The 20,241-nt window shown below is 38.8% G+C and overlaps 1 protein-coding gene and 1 long non-coding RNA gene across 3 annotated transcripts in view; one reads left to right on the plus strand and one right to left on the minus strand.

Annotated features, from left to right (window-relative positions):
- Positions 1 to 11,312, plus strand: part of LOC120439369 — a 115,622-nt gene extending 104,310 nt beyond the window's left edge. Inside the window, exons 1-4 of one of the 2 annotated variants that reach the window (XM_039610302.1) lie at positions 9,693 to 9,710; positions 10,354 to 10,408; positions 10,516 to 10,878; positions 11,027 to 11,312. In XM_039610302.1, the coding sequence (XP_039466236.1) occupies positions 9,702 to 9,710; positions 10,354 to 10,408; positions 10,516 to 10,878; positions 11,027 to 11,211 (612 nt within the window). In that variant the 5' untranslated portion in view covers positions 9,693 to 9,701 and the 3' untranslated portion in view covers positions 11,212 to 11,312. Of the gene's footprint in view, positions 1 to 9,692; positions 9,711 to 10,352; positions 10,409 to 10,515; positions 10,879 to 11,026 lie in introns of those variants that run through there. The other variant, XM_039610303.1, reaches the window with a different exon arrangement.
- Positions 11,313 to 19,061: 7,749 nt separating this feature from the next.
- LOC120439375 lies at positions 19,062 to 19,328 on the minus strand. Its single transcript, XR_005612602.1, has 2 exons — positions 19,269 to 19,328; positions 19,062 to 19,161 (listed from the first exon to the last, which is right to left on the minus strand). It is a non-coding gene; the product is annotated as an uncharacterized LOC120439375 (long non-coding RNA).
- Positions 19,329 to 20,241: the final 913 nt, after the last annotated feature.

Raw genomic sequence — 20,241 nt, forward strand, 5'->3', positions numbered from 1 at the left:
GCTTGACATTTTTATCAGGTGGTACACACTGTAAAAAGTTTGAGAATAACTGATAAGTGTATGTGTGATTAAGATTAAGGAACTGACCTCCCAGCCCATTGTTCCTTCAGTGGGCTGGTTTCAGTCACTATGCAAATGTACTGTTTATAAGATTGGGGAAACCTGCAGTCAACTGAGACTGAAGAAGTCACTTGGATGAGTGATGAAACTTTTCTCTCACAAAACGCTACGTCCAGATGAACAGAATCAACTTTTGGAGAAGTGTGTGTGTGCTTTTGGAAAACATTTAAAGCTGCTGTACAGAATCTTTGAAACAAGCTAGCTTAAACATTTTTAGAATATAAACAGAGCACTCTGCTTTTCTTTACAGCTCCTCACTCCACCAGGGCTCTGTTTGGCACTTTCTGATAGTGCGCAAATGTGATGTATGTACTGCGGCATTCACACAGACAACTAGATGGTCCAAAAGTTGGCCTACCTATTACTGGCTGAGGTTTTAGTAGAGTTGTGGCTGAACCACATAAAAATATATCATTAATTTTAATCTCCCCAATAAATTATCATGTTATGTTGGAATGTTGTTAAAGAGGGTCAAAAATGTTTCAACCCAGTTTGTTTTGCAGATTCTGTATAGCAGCTTTAATATAGGGAGGACACAACTTCCAGATTGTGTGAGTAAAATCAGGTTTTTTCTCTTTGTCAGGTTAATAGTTTCTGTTTTGCCTGTCACTGTTCCCTGTCTGTTTTCTTACCTGGTTCTTCCTGACCTTGTACTTTTTCCTCACGTTCCCTCTTTCCTCTCTCCCTCTTTGAACTGACAATCATACACAAATAGATTGTATTCAATTAGATGAAAAAATTACATTAATATGAAAAAATACTATTAAGATCACTAACAAAAAGTCCTCTCTCAGTGTACTTTCAACCAAAAGGAAAATAACCAAACCACAAGAACATCTGTAAGGACAAGAAAGACATTGTGGACAAAACAGGACACCCCCCTATAATTTAGTCACAATATTATAGTTAGTTAAATGGTCTGATTGTTTAAATATGTATTTTCTTTGATTGTTGTAAAATAATGTGTGCCCCAGTCTCCAAAAATGACATAGTGCAGGAAGGGTAGTTATTCCTCCGTTACACCACAAGAGGGAGTATCCCCTAAAATGAGCAGCTCTAGCGGGAGTAAATAAGCCCAGCCACTAACCATAAGGCAGTGCGCCTGTAAGAGTTGTGTGAGACTGCAAAAGTGTGTAACGTTGTGCTATGTCTACATATATGTTTGCAGATACAGTAAAGGCGAACTCGCAAAGCCACACTGGTTTCAATTCATTTTAATCCAAGTGTGCAACACATCTAATAAAAGATATAAATATTGAAACACTGATCCAACATTCAGGGTTCGTACGCTTTTTTCAGGGTCAAATTCAAGCACTTTTTAAGCACTTTCAAGATCCGTTTTTAAGCTTTTCCAGCACCCCCCGCAAAAAAAAAAGAATGCCTGTTTCAATTCGCATCACCTCAGTAAGACCATGTGAAAAGACACCTTAGCTCCCCTTTTGTTCAGACATAGGAAAACGCACCACACAAAAATACTGCAAAAGGAACGGTCACCTTATATACATAGTGTATAAACTCAAAATGCACATTTCACTTAAAAATTAAGATGTGCAAATGTGAACAAATCAACTTGCTACAGATATTCTTCTTCTGTTGAAAAAAAATAATAAAGAAAAATGAAAAATAAAGAAATAAGTCTTCTGATCAGATATTGATGCTTCTTTCCTGTGTGACAAAAAAATAGGAGACAGATGTTTGTTTGTCTTTTAAGTTAATTCCCAATAAAACTGTTTATTGCCAACTAGATTGTTGTCTGTATTATTGCTAAAGTCCTAAATGATCACCTTTAAAGTGTTTGTGCTAATAACATCATGTCAGACAGGCATGGAGAACAGCACTGACTGTTTAAGTAGTTTAATGTGTAGGTGGCGATAAACACATTTTGAATGAAAGCCGGGGAACCTTGGTAGCAAAGAAACAAGTGGCTATTCTTTGTGACCATATGGATCAGTCCCTCATATTACCATTATTTCACCCAAAGGCACCAAATTAATACTCAAAAACCTGCAGCAATACACACAAATATAAACAGTACTTGGTGACAACTTTGCTTCTAGCCGTTAACCCTCTGGGGTCCAGGGTATAATTGGCCGTTTTCGACTACTTTTGATTTGGCCTCTATATTTCACCATTAAAAACTGTTTATCTTGCCAAACTGTTATTTACTCATTTTGACATAATGTGTCATCACAATTTATCTAAGTTCAGACAAAATTTAAAATACAAGTAGAAAGTGGTATTTTTGACTGTAAAACCCACAAGCATGTTTAATGAATCATTTTCATAACTTGAAATGCAAATAGAAATTGGACATTTTTAAAAAATATGAACAAGTTTTGCAAACAACAAAGTTACATTGGTACTATTTACCTAAAAATGCAGCCAAGGCTCAAACGTTTTTTATATAACCATTCAAAACTATTTACAGAACAATCAGGTGCTCTTCGTCAAATAAGAAGGCACACAAATTATTTATGCAACTCCAAAAAATAGTTAGTGTCCACTATAACACAGATGAGAACAGCACAGGGATAAACCTGCAGGTCTGACAGCAGGTGTGTCACTCAGCGTTTACACTGCAATCTGCCTTTGGTGGCTTTTTTGCAGCAACTGTGACGTTCACTAGTAGAACTGGCACACAAAACAAAACGACTACACTACACACTAACGACACAAGATAACACACTAACTTGAGACTACAAACACGATAAACGTCACAAATCTCGTATCAAAACTCTCTCTCTCTCTTTATCGCTCACTCGCTCTCTGTCTTCCCAACAACCAAATATCACATGTTGCCGTATCATTTTTTGATTGGTCGACATGGTACATTTTTCCACCAATAGGGAAGGAGTGTTTTTCTTTTTCACTCACAAGCAAAGCGTCTTTGCTAGCGCTCTCCATAAAAAAACGCCGTTTTACCGTTTCTTCCCGGAGTAAACGCCACTGTTGTACCTATCAACACAATTAAAACTGGTATATAGCTTGAAGTCCGCACATTCGACCCAAGTTGAAATGGAGACTCTGGGTCCGTCGACCCCAGAGGGTTAATCAGAAAGCCTTAAGTTAGCTAGTTATGTATCGGGCTAATGTTTAAAGCTTTCACTTGAGTAAATTAACTCATATTATTGCTAAGTAATATTCCGTAATAGCGCTGCCATACTGCATCACAGTGCATTTCAATCATTTCTGCAGCGAGTTTGACAGCTAGCAAAACAATAATCATATTTTTTTTTTTTTTTTTTAAATAGCATGTGTAACGTAGGCGTACTGGAAAATTATTTACTAGGACTCACCTATCATGCGACCAGAGAGCGCAAACTCCGCCATTGTTGTTTTCCATCATTAAAAGCATTAAAACAGCAGCCTACAGATATGTTAGCGCACTCATCCCCGACTGTCTGAGGGAGGGGCGGGGTCACATATTGAAACAGACGCAAGGCAGCCCAGGCGGGAAATTTTGCTTTTGCTTTTTGCAACTCATTTTTATTTCTCTATCTGATAAGAAAACTATTCAATCAGATAGCTATTTATTGTGAATGAAATACAGTTACATTTTCAAGCACTTTTAAGCACCACATCTGAAATTCAAGCACTTTCCAAACCTTGAAAAGAGGACATTAGAATTCAAGCACTTTCCAGGATTTCAAGCACCCGTACGAACCCTGAACATTATTCTTGATTAACGGATTATTTGATTTTACACTTTTACCTGAATGTGGCTCCTTTTTTTGAAAAAACTTCCATTATGAACCTGGCTGTCTCTCTGTACACACACACACACAACAGGAGTTATAAGGTTAATGGGCATTCAGTCAGTTAGCTAGTTAGTATCCATTTCAAACAGGACAGTGGTAACAACAGCAGGCTACGGAAAATGTTCAGTTTTAGATTTTAAATAGGCTGTATACATTTCAGTGGGAGCAACAGGACGGTCAAATGTTGCTGATTTTACTACAGAGCAGGACGGATTGTAGGGTAGCAAACATCGTAGGAAAACACGTTTCCCACACTGCAGGTTACCTGTGTGTAATGTTTTTCAGCTTAAAAAGAAACATGGTCTGACTCCTACCTAACTATATAAAGAGTAACGGAAGGTAAATGCAGCTAACATGCCCTGTTTTAAGCCAAGCACTTACAGCTCCGCTCCGCTGCGTCTCAGCCACCATCGCTCTGGCAGCAACGGAGCCAGTGTTGCCAACTCCTCAGTAAGGAAAATCGCTATTGGTTGTCCTAAAAGTCGCTAGAAGTCGCTAAATGACGTCATCGCCTAATTTGCATAATTGGTCATGCTAATGTAATTGTAACCTACATTGTTGGAGAGAGAAATAACATCGTGGAAGAGACATAAAGTGAGTAAAAAACGTCCTAAATGCAGTTAGAATTTATTTAGAACTACAAATTAAATTTCTTTTAGTAATTATTGTTTTTTAATGTCACAATTCCAACCCTGCTCCTTTATCCGGGTTTGGACCGGCAAAAGTGACCCGAAATTGGCACTTTGTGTGTGTGGAGTTACTTTGTGTGTGTGAGTGTGTGTTTATAAGTAGTTTTAAACCTTGTGATCCACAAAACAGCATAACAGTAAAAGAAGAACTGACTGCGTTACAGTCAGTGCGGGAGCAGCGGCTTCGCTCATGCGCGATTCATTTGCCGTTTGGAGGCATGGGTGTGAACGTCTCCTGCCCTGATAGCAGCTGGGGGAGGACTATCCTCCGCCCGTGAGTGCTTTGGCACGGGTGAGGTGCCCATGGCAGCACCCGCTGCTTGTTGAGAGTAAGAGTGATACGCGTTTTCACGTCAAAAAGTCGTCATAAATAAGTCTCCAATAACACCAGAAAAAGTCGCCAGATTTGTCGCTAGTCGCTTTTTAGAAAAAAAAAGTCGCTAAGGGGTCTGAAAACTCGCTAAATATAGCGACAAAGTCGCTAAGTTGGCAACACTGAACGGAGCCAGAGCAGCGGAGAGCCGAGCTGGAACAAACCATTTTGGGAGAGGGGGGGGGATATCTATACTTTTGTTGTTAAAATGTTACGTCTCAACCAAGTACTGTATGTTTTTTATATTTTTTTAGTAGTGTGTGTTTAGTAGTGTGTCACACAAACATTTTTGGGGGTGCTTCAGCATTTTTGGGGGTGCTTCAGCACCCCCAAAAATGGGCTAAAATCGCCCCTGCATTGTTGATCAAACTGTTTCCACTTATTCATCTGATGAGCTCAAAGTTTTTCGACATCCAGCACTGGAAGTCTGATTCGTCCTTCTCTGAGGGCGTCTTTGTCACTCGCCCTGAAAACTTTTCATTCTGAGACTTTGACACCTCAACACCTTCATGAACATGATACAGGACTGAGGATTTATCATTGATAAGGAGTTCACAGAGGATGTTGAGAGTTTTGTTGGATCTGTCAGGTTTGGTGGTGAACGTCCACTCCAGTGTGATGCTGTGGTTCTCCTCTGCCTGATAGGAGGTCTGTGTCACATTGACTACAAATGATCCTGTTGAGGAGACAGAGAGGGAAAGAGAGGAGCAGACACACTGAGAACTGGAACAAATCTGTTGTTGAGCTTTATTTGGAGTTCATAAAGTGAAGCTGTAAACTAACCAGAGACACATGAGGTGAGGATGATGAGCAGCAGGATCCTGCAGACAGCTAGAAGAAAAATCTGCAGTCTGATTTTATTCACTCATTACAACATCTGATCCTGTTTGTGATCCTGGTAGGAATAAACTGAACATATGAACAAGATTGATGAAATCAGAATCAGAATCAGAATACTTTATTGATCCCTAGGGGAAATTATTATAAATAAATATGTAAACTCTTTATTTAACTCTAGTATTTCGGTTAGAAAGATATTCTTTGTCTGCAGCACGAGCCAGGTCTCAGAGTTACTGACTGATACTGACTGACAACGGTCAGTATCAGCACACAGATGAAAAACTGTGTCCAGTGAATGACAAATAATTTAAAGTCTGTGTCCAGAAACACAAATCAGTTGCTATTATTTCATGAACTGCTGTGAATATCTTACCTGATCAGTATTTTGCACCTCACAGCCACAGAATCCAACTCTAAGTGGGAACAATTTATGTCAGGTACAGTCTCATTAATACAGTTCTGAGTATAACTGCACAGTAGTCAAGGCACTGTAAACTCCTCCACTCCAGCATGATAACGAGAGATACTGAGCAGCACTAAAAGACAGAGCTACATCCAAAATATGAAGGAGACACAAATACAATAAAAGAAAAGACAAGATAACCTGCTCACTCTCATTGTTTTATCTGTGCGCACTTTTTATTTATTTGTTTTGTATTATTGTAAGGTGACCTTGAGGGTCTCTAAAGGCACCTATAAATAAAATATATAGTTATTATTATACTATTACAGTCAAAAATAGTCCTTAGCTTGTTTTCTTGAACTCTGTAGTTGAGGTGATATTTAATACTGAGTGCTAAACTCTTATTTATCCTTTCAATATTAAACAAAATAAAGAGCTAAAAACTCCAGTCGATCAAACTAACTGAGTTTCAAAATGGTTGTCGGAAATGATGTCATGTTTTTGTACTTTCAGTCATTTTTGCAGTAAACCCGCTGCAGAGAACAGAATGAGGAAAGAGAAACATAATGTGAAGCTGACTGGCTTTAAGACCCCAATTTTAATGTCATGTTACGTCATTTTTTTCTTGTTTTTAAAAAAAATTTAGGCAACATTGATGCTAATTTGAGGAAGTATAGAGACATGCCACAGAGCCTTTTGGATATTCTGGACAGTCATGGAATGAACACGAGGAGGAACAGGGACATTACACATGACTAACAGCAGAGACCAAATAAAACAGCAGGAGGGAAACATGCAAACACGAGGAGACGATGGGAAACAAAGACGTCACTAAAACAGACAAAAGGCGAGGGAGACTTAAACACAGGGGACTTGACATACTCGCACACATACAGGCATGACACCATAACCAACATAGTGGGGAAGACACAGTGTGGCGGAGGTGTGGTCTCTGGCCTGCTGCAGCGGAGGAGTGATGCAGTGAGCTCGCAGAGCTGACAAGATAGGCGTGTGGCACAGAGTGAGGAGTGTCTGCGTCCTGCGTCAATCACGGCCGAAACCGCACTTCTATTGCCACTAATAAATTAAGGATAAATTAAGGACAGTTCCTCTCACTTTCGAGAGTGTGCATGTGTATGTTACGGGGTCCTGCGTCAGACACAGACATGGGAAGAACCTAGACAGACATGAACTAAATAGGGAACAGAACTCAATATCAACAGAACTAACTGAAAATTAAGTTATATAAACTAGAAGGCAATAATACAAAAGGGCATGACACTCAAAATGCTGAGTCAAAACACCCACAACCATGACAAGGGATGCCATTAAATATCACATGTGGCACAGTTGCATCACATTTAAGCACTAATACATTCACAGCAAATGTGATACATGTTCCTTTTTATTTACAGACAAACTGAAGTGATGCAAGTCATCCTCTAAAATAAACAACCTAGAAAGGACTTAGTACCTAAGAGATGGTCATACTGGTTTCTGAGTAAACTCATCATGTGTACTCAAGGCACTTTTTTCATTCTTAGTTCTGCTGGATCCTGAGCAAGCAACTAGATCTTTATTTTAGTAACAGAGCTTCAAGAAAAAGAGGAAGAAAAAAAGAAACAAAGGTAGGAAGAAAATAAGTCCAGCTGACCCAAAAACCTCTACACAGAGAAGAGTTTTTCTGTTTGTTTTTTTTGTTATTGTGTTACGCTATAATATAAATGTTTAATCAGAGACTGTAAAACAGGACACGACTGAGACCAACAGTTAAACAGTTTGTACACTTTGTGTGTATTGCAGTTTTTACTGACATTTAGCAGTAGGGTTGAGCTGCACCTTCTTCTTCATCTGAAACATTCAGACTTGTGTCTATTCCTCCAGCTGATCATTAAATCATTTAGAAATCAGACTTCTTTTAGTTTGTTGATTTAATGCAAAGGTTTAACTGAATATGCACAAAAGGAAGCTACACTTTGAGTCCCTTCAATGTAAACAATCTTTCTGCTATTATATTATTATCGTTATTGTTATTATTACGATGCACCTATTATTAGTATTATTATGATGTTGTTCTTCTTTAGGTACAGACACTGACAAAAACAAGCAATAATCTGTCCCAGAAAGTTGATTCTGATCATCTGGACGTAGTGTTTTCAGTGGGAGAAATGTTCCGTCACTCATTCAAGTGATCAATGGTTGTTGATCAATGGTGATGACAACGGGCATATTAATGATCAAGGAACTAACCTCATTGTCCATTGTTGGTCAGTGGTGCTAGTTTCAGTCATTGTGCAAATGTACTCTTTATAAGGTTGGGGAAACCTGCATCAGCTGAGACTGATGAAGTCACTTGGATGAGTGATGAACTGTTTCTCCCACTGTAAAAGCTAGGTCCAGATGAACAGAATCAACTTTTGGGATTTACTTACCTGGATGACTGAGCAGGCATCAAGACAAGTGATAATCTAGTTTCTCAGATGTGAGAATTAAAAAAAAAAAACAATAGAAAACTGAATGTTGTGGTTAAAACAAACAGGTTGTAAACATCACTGTGGGCTGTGGGGAAACTATAATTAATATTTAACAAATTGTTGGATTATTAAACTGAGAACATAATATGAATAAATCAGAATCTGTCATAAAATTTACATCAAATATAAATGTGAATTTTGTAAATAGCTTATTATATCTTTTCATGGGACAACATTGGAGATATGACACTTTGATACAATGTAAATTATTCAGTGTACAGCTTGTATAACAGTGTAAATTTGATGTCACCTCATAATAACTAAACATGCAGCCATTTTTGCCTAAACCGCTGGCAACAAAAGTGACTACAACCCCAACCCAACCCAAGCATGTCTCCAGACTTAAACCCTATTGAGCATCTGTTGGGCATCCTCAAATGGAAGGTGGAAGAGCGCAAGGTCTCTAACCTCCACCAGCTCCATGATGTCATCATGAAGAAGTGGAAGAGGATTGCAGTGGCACCCTGTGAAGCTCCAATGAACTCCACGCTCAACAGAGTTAAGGCAGTGTTGGAAAATAATGGTGACCACCCAAAATATTGTCAGTTTGGGCACAGCTTGGACATGTTCACTTAGGGGTGTACTCACTTTTGTTGCCAGCGGTTTAGGCAAAAATGGCTCCATGTTTAGTTATTTTGAGGTGACATCAAATTTACACTGTTATACAAGGTGTACACTGACTATTTTACATTGTATCAAAGTGTCATATCTTCAATGTTGTCCCATGAAAAGATATAACAAAATATTGACAAAAATGTGAGGGGTGTACTCACTTTTGGGAGATACTTTATATATTTTTTGTGAAATTTTAAGGAGGCTTGAAACATGACCACTGTCCACGTAACCTTGGTGTCCTTTTAAAACCATGTGTTTTAGATGATTTATTTTTAAGTTGGACAATGTTCTGCTTTGTTACCTGTGATGTCTGATGATAATATACAACACTGATATTTTTTTTTTTTTACAGGTCAGTGTCTCACTGTAATGTACCCAGTAAGTTTAACAGGAAATCCTCCTCCTCACATGTTTCTCCACCTTTGCATAAAATCGTGTTAGAGCCAAGTCCAAGAAAAGGCAAAGGTCATAAAAACAGGTTAAAAAAGATATGAAAAACAAAAACACTGCAGACTGATGTCAAGAGAGGGTTTTAAATGCTCTAGCTCAACATGTGTACAGAATAATGATTATTAGCTGCACAGAAACAGTGGCAGGATATATTTTGTGTTTTTTAAGCAGAAAAAAAAATTAATGCTAAAAGAAAAGTGAAATACTTTAGCGCTGTTAATGTTATCCTCTTAATTAAAAAGATGTATATGTTCATGATTTTAGATGTGAACTGAGTTATTTACAGACAACTCAGTAGATGATTTCTCTCTAAAGAACAACAAGAGAAATACCAGCGCTTTAGGAAATACATTGTGAAGACAACGGTTTTATTTACATTGAAGTGTGTTTATAGAAGGTGAAAGTATTCTTGTAGTTTTGGTCAGTCAGAGTAATAATCAGGATCATGAACAGGATTAGATGTTATAATGAGTGAATGCAGTCAGACTGTAGATTTTCCTTCTTCTAGCTGTACTGACTGACCTTTGACCTCATGTGTTGATGACTCTTCACCTCTGTCTCCTCTCACAAGGAGAAGATGATCTGCAGGATCCTGCTGCTCATCATCCTCACCTCATGTATCTCTGGTTAGTTTACAGCTTCACTTTATGAACTCCAAATAAAGCTCAACAACAGATTTGTTCCAGTTCTCAGTGTGTCTGCTCCTCTCTTTCCCTCTCTGTCTCCTCAACAGGATCATTTGTAGTCAATGTGACACAGACCTCCTATCAGGCAGAGGAGAACCACAGCATCACACTGGAGTGGACGTTCACCACCAAACCTGACAGATCCAACAAAACTCTCAACATCCTCTGTGAACTCTTCATCAGTAATAATAACGTTTCAGTCCTGTATCATGTTCATGAAGGTGTTGAGGTGTCAGAGTCTCAGGATGAAAAGTTTTCAGGACGAGTCCAGAGTGACAAAGACGCCCTCAGAGAAGGACGAATCAGACTTCAACTGTCCAGACTGAGGACTGATGACTCGGGTCTGTACCTGTGTGAGGTGAACACTGATTATGGCTTCAGTGTTGGAAAATGTCAACTCAACGTCACTGGTGAGATGATTCAGGAGAACAATTTAAACATTTCTAGTTTGGCACTTTTTTGGACGAATAAGATCCTTCTTAGAAATGTGAGTTATTTAATGTGGTATTAATGTAATATTTATTTATAAGTGACTCAGATGTGTTTGTGTCTCTACAGCAGTGAGGGATTTTCCTGAATCTGCGAGAAAACCTGAGGCATCAAACACAGAGAGTCGAGGAAGGATCGGCCTGTACTGTGGAGTGACAGCAGCTCTGCTGCTTCTCTGCTGCTTTTCATTTATTTACTGTCTAAATAACAGGACTTCTACACAGAGTCGAGGGTTGGATGTCGGAAAACTTTGAGCTCATCAGATGAATAAGTGGAAAAAGTTTGATCAACAATGTAAATGAGACTGCTAGAGGGTTTGGTGGAAAGATAATAATGAGCCACAATCTAGAGCTGATCCTCAAAAAAATGTAGGAAACTCTTCTTCATGTTTATATTGTTCATTACTTCCACAGTAAACTTTTATCACAGTATCACTTATGGGAAAGGTAAGTGATCTGCTTCTTTATTTTCTGATCTCATAAAACTGTCAGACTGCAGTTGTGAGTTCAGACATTCAGGATTCATTTTTTTTACTTTTGCATACTGAGCTTTAATGATTTTAAGTCTCAACTTAAGTCTCAGCTTTTTTGTGTTTATGGATTAAGGATTAAAGAAAGCAACAGATCATCGTCTCCTTAAACTGAACTTTGACCACAAGTGTAAGTTTTACTGACACCTTAGTACTGTGCAGGGACCTGAAACTTACTAAAGATGAAGAACGGTGAATGCTACAGAGCGTTGGTCTAAAATTGTCTCCTGTATTTCCCAAATGTCTCCGTATAGTGTTTTTTTCCTCCTGCATGTCAGCCTGCTACAGAGTAATCTGCTGGAAAGGGCACTCCTGTGCACGTGCTCCAGGTTTTATAGTAAATCTGAAGTCAGATCCTGAAGTTGAGCATCACAGAGAAATTTGAGCTTCTCTCATGAATCTGCTTCTTGTTAGTTTGCCTCTCTTATACAATACTGATAAATTTCATTTGATTTCATCTGAAATTTTGTTTGATGTGTAACAAGGAGTTTGCTGCTTGATTGTCATTTTACTAAAGGTTTCATACATTTATACATTTACTGGATATATGAGTGTTTCCTTTAATGCATCATTGTGTTTTACACACAGTACGTTTCAGAGGTCTGTGTTCTTGAAGTTTAGAGTCCACATTATGAATTATGACTCATGGCTGAAGCGTCACAGCTGCTGTTAGCAGAGTAACAGGAACACAGAGGATCAAATGTAGACATTAGAGGAAAAGGTCATCCAGTTCAGTTCAGACATGATAGATTCAAAGATTTAAAGTATGAAGCTCAGTGAACATTTAATAGATCATTCTTGTAAGAAAAAAAAAAAAGCTGGTTAAGGAATGAAATGAAGGCAGGGTTAGCTGGACTGATGTGGGCGTAGATTTGGCATGGACGGAAGGGAATGGCCCCACCAATGTCCAGCGATTATTGAATTGTCCCACCAATAACTTGATCTCTTCGAGTAAAGAAAAACAAACCCGATAGACAGAAAAAAACGATCTGTCAACGTCTCATTCACCTAGCGGTGCAGAAAGAGTTAAATTACGTTCACTACGAGAGTCCTACCTCATGTGACAAATATGGCCAATGTGATTGGCTGTGCCTTTCTGTTTAGTTTTAGCAGCGGCAAGCCTGCGCTGCGAGGACCTGCAAGGAGAGGAGGATGGCAGCAAAAAGGAAGAACCTGGATATAAGAAAGCATTTTTCAAAGAAACCTGTAAGTCACTTAAAGTCAAGTTCACTCATAAAACGTCATAATAACGTTACGGGCTATGCTAGGCTTTGGCCCACATCAGTCTAAAACTGTATGTAACCATGAATAATGTGTTTTGGAAAATAACTGCACAACAGGCAGCACTATTAGTTATCTCAGTCTCAGAGTGCATTCCTAATTTTGATTGAAACTGTCAGAGAAAACGGAGCCTCGAGCAAGTCAGGATATTAGTTTACAGAGGCTGTTAAAATTATGTCTAACGTTAAAATGTTGGTGACACAATAATTTCATCCTAATGGCACTGACATATTCATAGGGTTAATTTTTGAGACAAAATATCATGAGGTAGTCATGATTTTGCAAATATTGCACCTTGTAGTGCAGTTTGTACAAGTTGTTTTAAAAATACACTCACCCTACAAACATTACTGATGAGTGACTCATCAGTAATGTTTGTTTAGTTTGCCTAAAATGTTGCATAATTTTGCTGAGAGATCTTTTACTTTGTGGTAATCTTAGATGAGTAGTTTTATGGACAAACCACCAGGTCATTCAGTGTTCCCTTAGTGCTAATGTATCAGAGATGTTGGTGTACTACAACTGAAGTAATGTTGTTAAGTCCTTAAAGTCATATTCTTTTATTGTCATGACTGTATTTGAAGCTATTTTTATTTTTGTATGATACCTGATTTATATGGAATATGGCTGAAGTAAACTAAAGTCTAAAATACTTAGTCAATCATTTGTTTAATAGTAATTTAACATTATATAATTCACATATAAAACTATGAATTGTAATTTTAAATGGTTTAAAAGCATGTAGAATAGTATATGTAGGCAAGTATATTTCTCCTTTTTTTATCAAGAAGGAAAGACAAAAAGGAAAAAAAGAAAGAAACAGAGCAGGGTTCGGTGGTTGAATCATCCGTCCCCACCAATGCCAAAACCAAATCTAGGCCCTTAGATGTGAGGAATATCAAATAGAGAGTGGATGGGTGGTAATGACAGTGGGTAGGAAAATTGTGAGGACACCTGGTGGACACTTAAAAAAAGAGTAGAGTCTGAAAAGATGAAAAGGAGGAAGTGATGGGAGGATGAAGAAAGGAGTCATGAGGTTTGCGTAAATATGTCAGATGTCGGCCTCAGACTAAAAGTTGCAACACTGTGACATCACAATTGCATGACTCCGTTGCATGAATTCAGATGAACCAGAAGCAATCTCTGCGTGAACCCTATGAATCATGCGATGTACATTAATTAAGTCAGAGTTATATGGTAGAAACAAAAACTTTGTCACAACAGTTTCGCAGGTTTTCAGATAATCTTTATTCCCAGGTTTTGTGTCATTTCTTTTTTTTTTAAGCTTTGAAAACCTCACAATGTTTTTAAAGTTCTCTGACTCATAAATCTAAACGTAAACATAACTGTTATCATATTTACTGTTAAAGTTAACCTTAGCAATCTTATAATAGTGTAGCTTATTGGTTAAATTTGAGCACGATGTTATCAGCATGCATTGAGAAATCCAAAGTTGCAGTTTTCTCAGAGATATATAGTGTTTAGACTTGTTGGAATTGAACCTTTCACTCGGTCTGAACATGTGTGTCCTTTACAGAACTGATGCCAGTAAAGTGTTTTTTTTTCTTTGTTGATAGATGTTTGAAAACTTATGGTGCTTTGAAAAAAAGATTTAGACAAAGAAACTCAGAAACAATTTTCTCATAAACGCAATAATTTACAACATGAAGCAGCACGATGAATGAAAGTCATCATTTTCAGAAGAAAAGCAGTATGTACAGCAACACTGATCATTACATTTCTATTAATTTAAACTCTGTCACATCTAAATGTTACATTTATAGTAATACTTTATCTTCTGGCTCTTGAACAGATGTTAAATGAAGAGAATCTGCTGGTTAATTATGTCTTACCAAAAAGCTCTGGAGACTTAATATTTTGCCCTCACTAGTAGGGCTGTTCGATATAACGATATATATCGGATGACGATAGAAAAACGTCTATCGTTTCATTTTACGCTATCGTTTGTTTCGTGGAGTCGCAAAATAAACTGTTTACGGCAATATTTTTTCATTATTTTGATGGTCACTGTAGTGGCTATATTAATTTCCTAAAGTTCTCTCTTTCTCTTATATTTAATATAACCACACTACAGACGGACAAGCGCTTGTTTTTATGCGTTGTCGTTAGCAACAACGACGGTAAAACCACCTCGTGTCCGCTTGTTTATTTTCCACATAAACCTTTCACAATAAAGCTCAAGATCCTGTTGAGACTTTTCAAAATAAACTGAATCACGTGAAAGATGCAGAGTATTTACAGATGAGAAGCAAAAAAGAGCCGTCAGGTGCTAAAAAATAAACCTTAGACTCAAATGTTAGAACAGGCTTTTCCCCGCAGCACGCTGTGTAATAAATACTCACAAAGAAAACGGTGGCAACCTATGTCTAAAAATGTATCATTTCATGCATCAGTTAAAACACTTGACTCCAGGTACGCGACGCCCAGCTGGAAACACTTCACGCAAGTCGAGCTGCCCGACATTCACAGAATTTACAGAAAATGTTAAATTTTTGTGATTTATATCGTTATCGGACGATAGATGTCTTAATATCGGGATATGAGATTTTGGTCATATCGCACAGCCCTACTCACTAGGGTGTGAAGCTGGTTTCTAGCTTGGCAGATAGCTAACGGGTCCACAATAAACATCCAGGAGTCAGCGGATACGTTTTAGATGTTTACTGTTGAAGCACTGTAAAACTGGTACAGAAACAAAAATAAAATAGTACATTTCTGCTGTAATTGCATTTTCTTTACAACATCAAACATTAAGCCATGCACTACAATGTATATAACACATAAACACAAGCTTATCCAAACCCTTTCACTGGTTATTAGGCCCACGGATTTAGCGATTAGCTTAATGCTAACGTTACATGGGAAATCCCATAGACGGGCTAACGTGTTAGCATCGCGGCCGTTTTTCCTCACAAAAGAAAGTTTCTCACACAAAACTCTAAACTGCTACACAAAAGGATCGCGGGAAAGCTTACACAACAGATAGCAGCAACTACTTACAGGCATGTGCTCTCTCAGGCTCAGCAAGAAAAAGTGAACAAAAAGTGGAACAGACAACAGTTTGGATAAAGGACTGTTTTTCACTGGTGAAGGTACTACGGCAAGTCTGCTGGTACAAAAAACACACACCCAAATTATCATGCCTGCCTTAAAGGGGCAGCACACTTAATCTTTCTTTTCTTTTTTTGTTTTTCCTTAATACAAAATGATTGACAGCAGCCAGACTGACACACATTAGAGCTGTTGCTGTCAGTCCCAGTACAATATAAACTGAGGTTCTTTCCCGACTCTCTGCTCGTGAACTCAAAATTGGTCTCTGAGGTTGGAGCTGATCAGTGTTGCCAACTCCTCAGTAAGGAAAATCGCTATTGGTTGTCCTAAAAGTCGCTAGAAGTCGCTAAATGACGTCATCACCTAATTTGCATAATTGGTCATGCTAATGTAATTGTAACCTATGTTGTTGGAGAGAGAAATAACATCGTGGAAGAGACATAAAGTGAGTAAAAAACGTCCTAAATGCATTTAGAGTTTATTTAGAACTACAAATTAAATTTCTTTTAGCAATTATTGTTTTTTTTAATGTCACAATTCCAACCCTGCTCCTTTATCCGGGCTTGGACCGGCAAAAGTGACCCGAAATAGGCACTCTGGTGGAGTTACTTTGTGTGTGTGTGTGTTTATAAGTAGTTTTAAATCTTGTGATCCACAAAACAGCATAAGAGTAAAAGAGTAAAAGAAGAACTGACTGTGTTACAGCACCCGCTGCTTGTTCAGAGTAAAAGCGATACGCGCTTTCACGTCTTTTTTAGCGACTTTTTAAAGAAAAAAAGTCGCTAGGGGGTCTGAAAACTCGCTAAATATAGCGACAAAGTCGCTAAGTTGGCAACACTGGAGCTGATCAGCAGCTGCTGTAAAAAAAAAGCATAAAATGTAATTGTTGACACTTGCTCTTGTTCATGATCTGGACTTAAAAAAAAACACAGTTCTCAGCAGGACTCATTTCAGTCTGTCAGTGATATAGAAATAAATTAGTAAATAAATAATGGTAATAAGGGTCTTCTGAGTCGCTCTTTGTCTGGTCCCTCACCCAGGACCAATTTGCCATGGGAGACCTTACCAGACAACATAGCCCCTGGGATCCCTGGGACACACAAACCCCTCCACCACGATAAGGGAGTGATTCACGGAGACGCCATAGGGTCTCCCATGGCAAATTGGTCCTGGGTGAGGGACCAGACAAAGAGCGACTCAGAAGACCCTTATGAAGAGAACATCGAGGGAACAGTTTACCCTGCCCGGGATAGGGTTACCGGGGCCCCGCCCTGGAGCCAGGCCCGGGGAGGGTGCCTGGGGAGGGTGCCCGAGGGCAAGCGTCTGGTGGCCGGGCCTTAGTCCATGGGGCCTGGCCGGGCACAGCCCGAAGAGGAGACATGGGCCCATCCTCCCGCAGGCCCACCACCCGCAGGAGGCACCATAGGGGTCGGGTGCATTGTGTCACAGCAGCTGTGACGCTTCAGCCATGAGTCATAATTCATAATGTGGACTCTAAACTTCAAGAACACAGACCTCTGAAACGTACTGTGTGTAAAACACAATGATGCATTAAAGGAAACACTCATATATCCAGTAAATGTATAAATGTATGAAACCTTTAGTAAAATGACAATCAAGCAGCAAACTCCTTGTTACACATCAAACAAAATTTCAGATGAAATCAAATGAAATTTATCAGTATTGTATAAGAGAGGCAAACTAACAAGAAGCAGATTCATGAGAGAAGCTCAAATTTCTCTGTGATGCTCAACTTCAGGATCTGACTTCAGATTTACTATAAAACCTGGAGCACGTGCACAGGAGTGCCCTTTCCAGCAGATTACTCTGTAGCAGGCTGACATGCAGGAGGAAAAAAAAACACTATACGGGAGACATTTGGGAAATACAGGAGACAATTTTAGACCAACGCTCTGTAGCATTCACCGTTCTTCATCTTTAGTAAGTTTCAGGTCCCTGCACAGTACTAAGGTGTCAGTAAAACTTACACTTGTGGTCAAAGTTCAGTTTAAGGAGACGATGATCTGTTGCTTTCTTTAATCCTTAATCCGTAAACACAAAAAAGCTGAGACTTAAGTTGAGACTTAAAATCATTAAAGCTCAGTATGCAAAAGTAAAAAAAAATGAATCCTGAATGTCTGAACTCACAACTGCAGTCTGACAGTTTTTATGAGATCAGAAAATAAAGAAGCAGATCACTTACCTTTCCCATAAGTGATACTGTGATAAAAGTTTACTGTGGAAGTAATGAACAATATAAACATGAAGAAGCGTTTCCTACATTTTTTTGAGGATCAGCTCTAGATTGTGGCTCATTATTATCTTTCCACCAAACCCTCTAGCAGTCTCATTTACATTGTTGATCAAACTTTTTCCACTTATTCATCTGATGAGCTCAAAGTTTTCCGACATCCAACCCTCGACTCTGTGTAGAAGTCCTGTTATTTAGACAGTAAATAAATGAAAAGCAGCAGAGAAGCAGCAGAGCTGCTGTCACTCCACAGTACAGGCCGATCCTTCCTCGACTCTCTGTGTTTGATGCCTCAGGTTTTCTCGCAGATTCAGGAAAATCCCTCACTGCTGTATAGACACAAACACATCTGAGTCACTTATAAATAAATATTACATTAAAACCACATTAAGTAACTCACATTTCTAAGAAGGATCTTATTCGTCCAAAAAAGTGCCAAACTAGAAATGTTTAAATTGTTCTCCTGAATCATCTCACCAGTGACGTTGAGTTGACATTTTCCAACACTGAAGCCATAATCAGTGTTGACCTCACACAGCACAGGTGTCGAACTCCAGGCCTCAAGGGCCGGCGTCCTGCAGGTTTTAGATGTGTCCTTGATCCATCACAGCTAATTTAAACGGCTAAATTACTTCCTCAACATGTCTTGTAGTTCTCCAGAGGCCTGTTAATGAACTAAACATTTGAGTCAGGTGTGTTGACCCAGGGTGATATCTAAAACCTGCAGGACACCGGCCCTCGAGGCCTGGAGTTCGACACCCCTGTCACACAGGTACAGACCCGAGTCATCAGTCCTGAGTCTGGACAGTTGAAGTCTGATTCGTCCTTCTCTGAGGGCGTCTTTGTCACTCTGGACTCGTCCTGAAAACTTTTCATCCTGAGACTCTGACACCTCAACACCTTCATGAAGATGATACAGGACTGAGGATTTATGACTGATGAAGAGTTCACAGAGGATGTTGAGAGATCTGGTGGATCTGTCAGGTTTGGTGGTGAACGTCCACTCCAGTGTGATGTTGTGGTTCTCCTCTGCCTGATAGCAGGTCTGTGTCACATTGACTACAAATGATCCTGTTGAGGAGACAGAGAGGGAAAGAGAGGAGCAGACACACTGAGAACTGGAACAAATCTGTTGTTGAGCTTTATTTGGAGTTCATAAAGTGAAGCTGTAAACTAACCAGAGACACATGAGGTGAGGATGATGAGCAGCAGGATCCTGCAGATCATCTTCTCCCTGTGAGAGGAGACAGAGGTGAAGAGTCATCAACACATGAGGTCAAAGGTCAGTCAGATCATCTGATCCTGTTCATTACACCGAAGACCAAAACTACAAGACAGTATCCTGTGAATAAAAATAATAAATAAATGAATAGGAATAAATTTTTAAAATAACTCACAGGGAGGATGAAGATTTCATAAAGAAGTCAGCCTGTCAAGGTGTGATCAGCTTCTTATCTCTCCTGTGAGTTCTCACATTCTTCTCTTTCTAAAACTGACTATTACCCCTTCATTTTCACATTCAGTCAAATATGAAATGTTTAGGGAAAATATGGAAAGATGTTTGGGTTTAAATATTGGGTAATATTTATTCAAAACAGAGTCAAATATTATTTTTAACAAAAAGGATGTGACCATAGAGCCGGTGGTTCCACCTATGGGCGGAGTCGCTGCGTTCCTGCAGGAAGTCAACATGTGCAGGCAATTGAGCTGCCAGAACTTAAGTGCTCTTAATTTTGTAGCAATTTCTTGGTTGTTTTTTTTCTGTTTTTGCAGCTTAAGGGGTGCTTGTTTCACCTGCATGGAGAACTCCATGTTGTCTGTTCACAGCAAAATTTTCCAAATGCAAACACCACACCTCAAATCAACTCCAGTCGTTTTATCTGCTTAATTAATAATGACATAAGGAAGGAACTGCACACACCTGCCCATCAAATAGCCTTTGAATCAATGTCCAATTACTTTTGGTCTCTCTAAAAAATTGTGGCACATGTTAAGGAACTGAAACTCCTAAACCCTTCATCCAATTCGAATCTGGATACCCTCAAATTAAATCTGACAGTATACACATTATGTCCATGTCCATTATATAAATAAAATTGTAATATGTTTCAATGAAAAGGGAAAAAAAACAAAACTTGTGTCAGTGTCCAA

This window comes from Oreochromis aureus, linkage group 3 (genome assembly GCF_013358895.1).
Source record: "Oreochromis aureus strain Israel breed Guangdong linkage group 3, ZZ_aureus, whole genome shotgun sequence".
Lineage (NCBI taxonomy): Eukaryota > Metazoa > Chordata > Actinopteri > Cichliformes > Cichlidae > Oreochromis > Oreochromis aureus.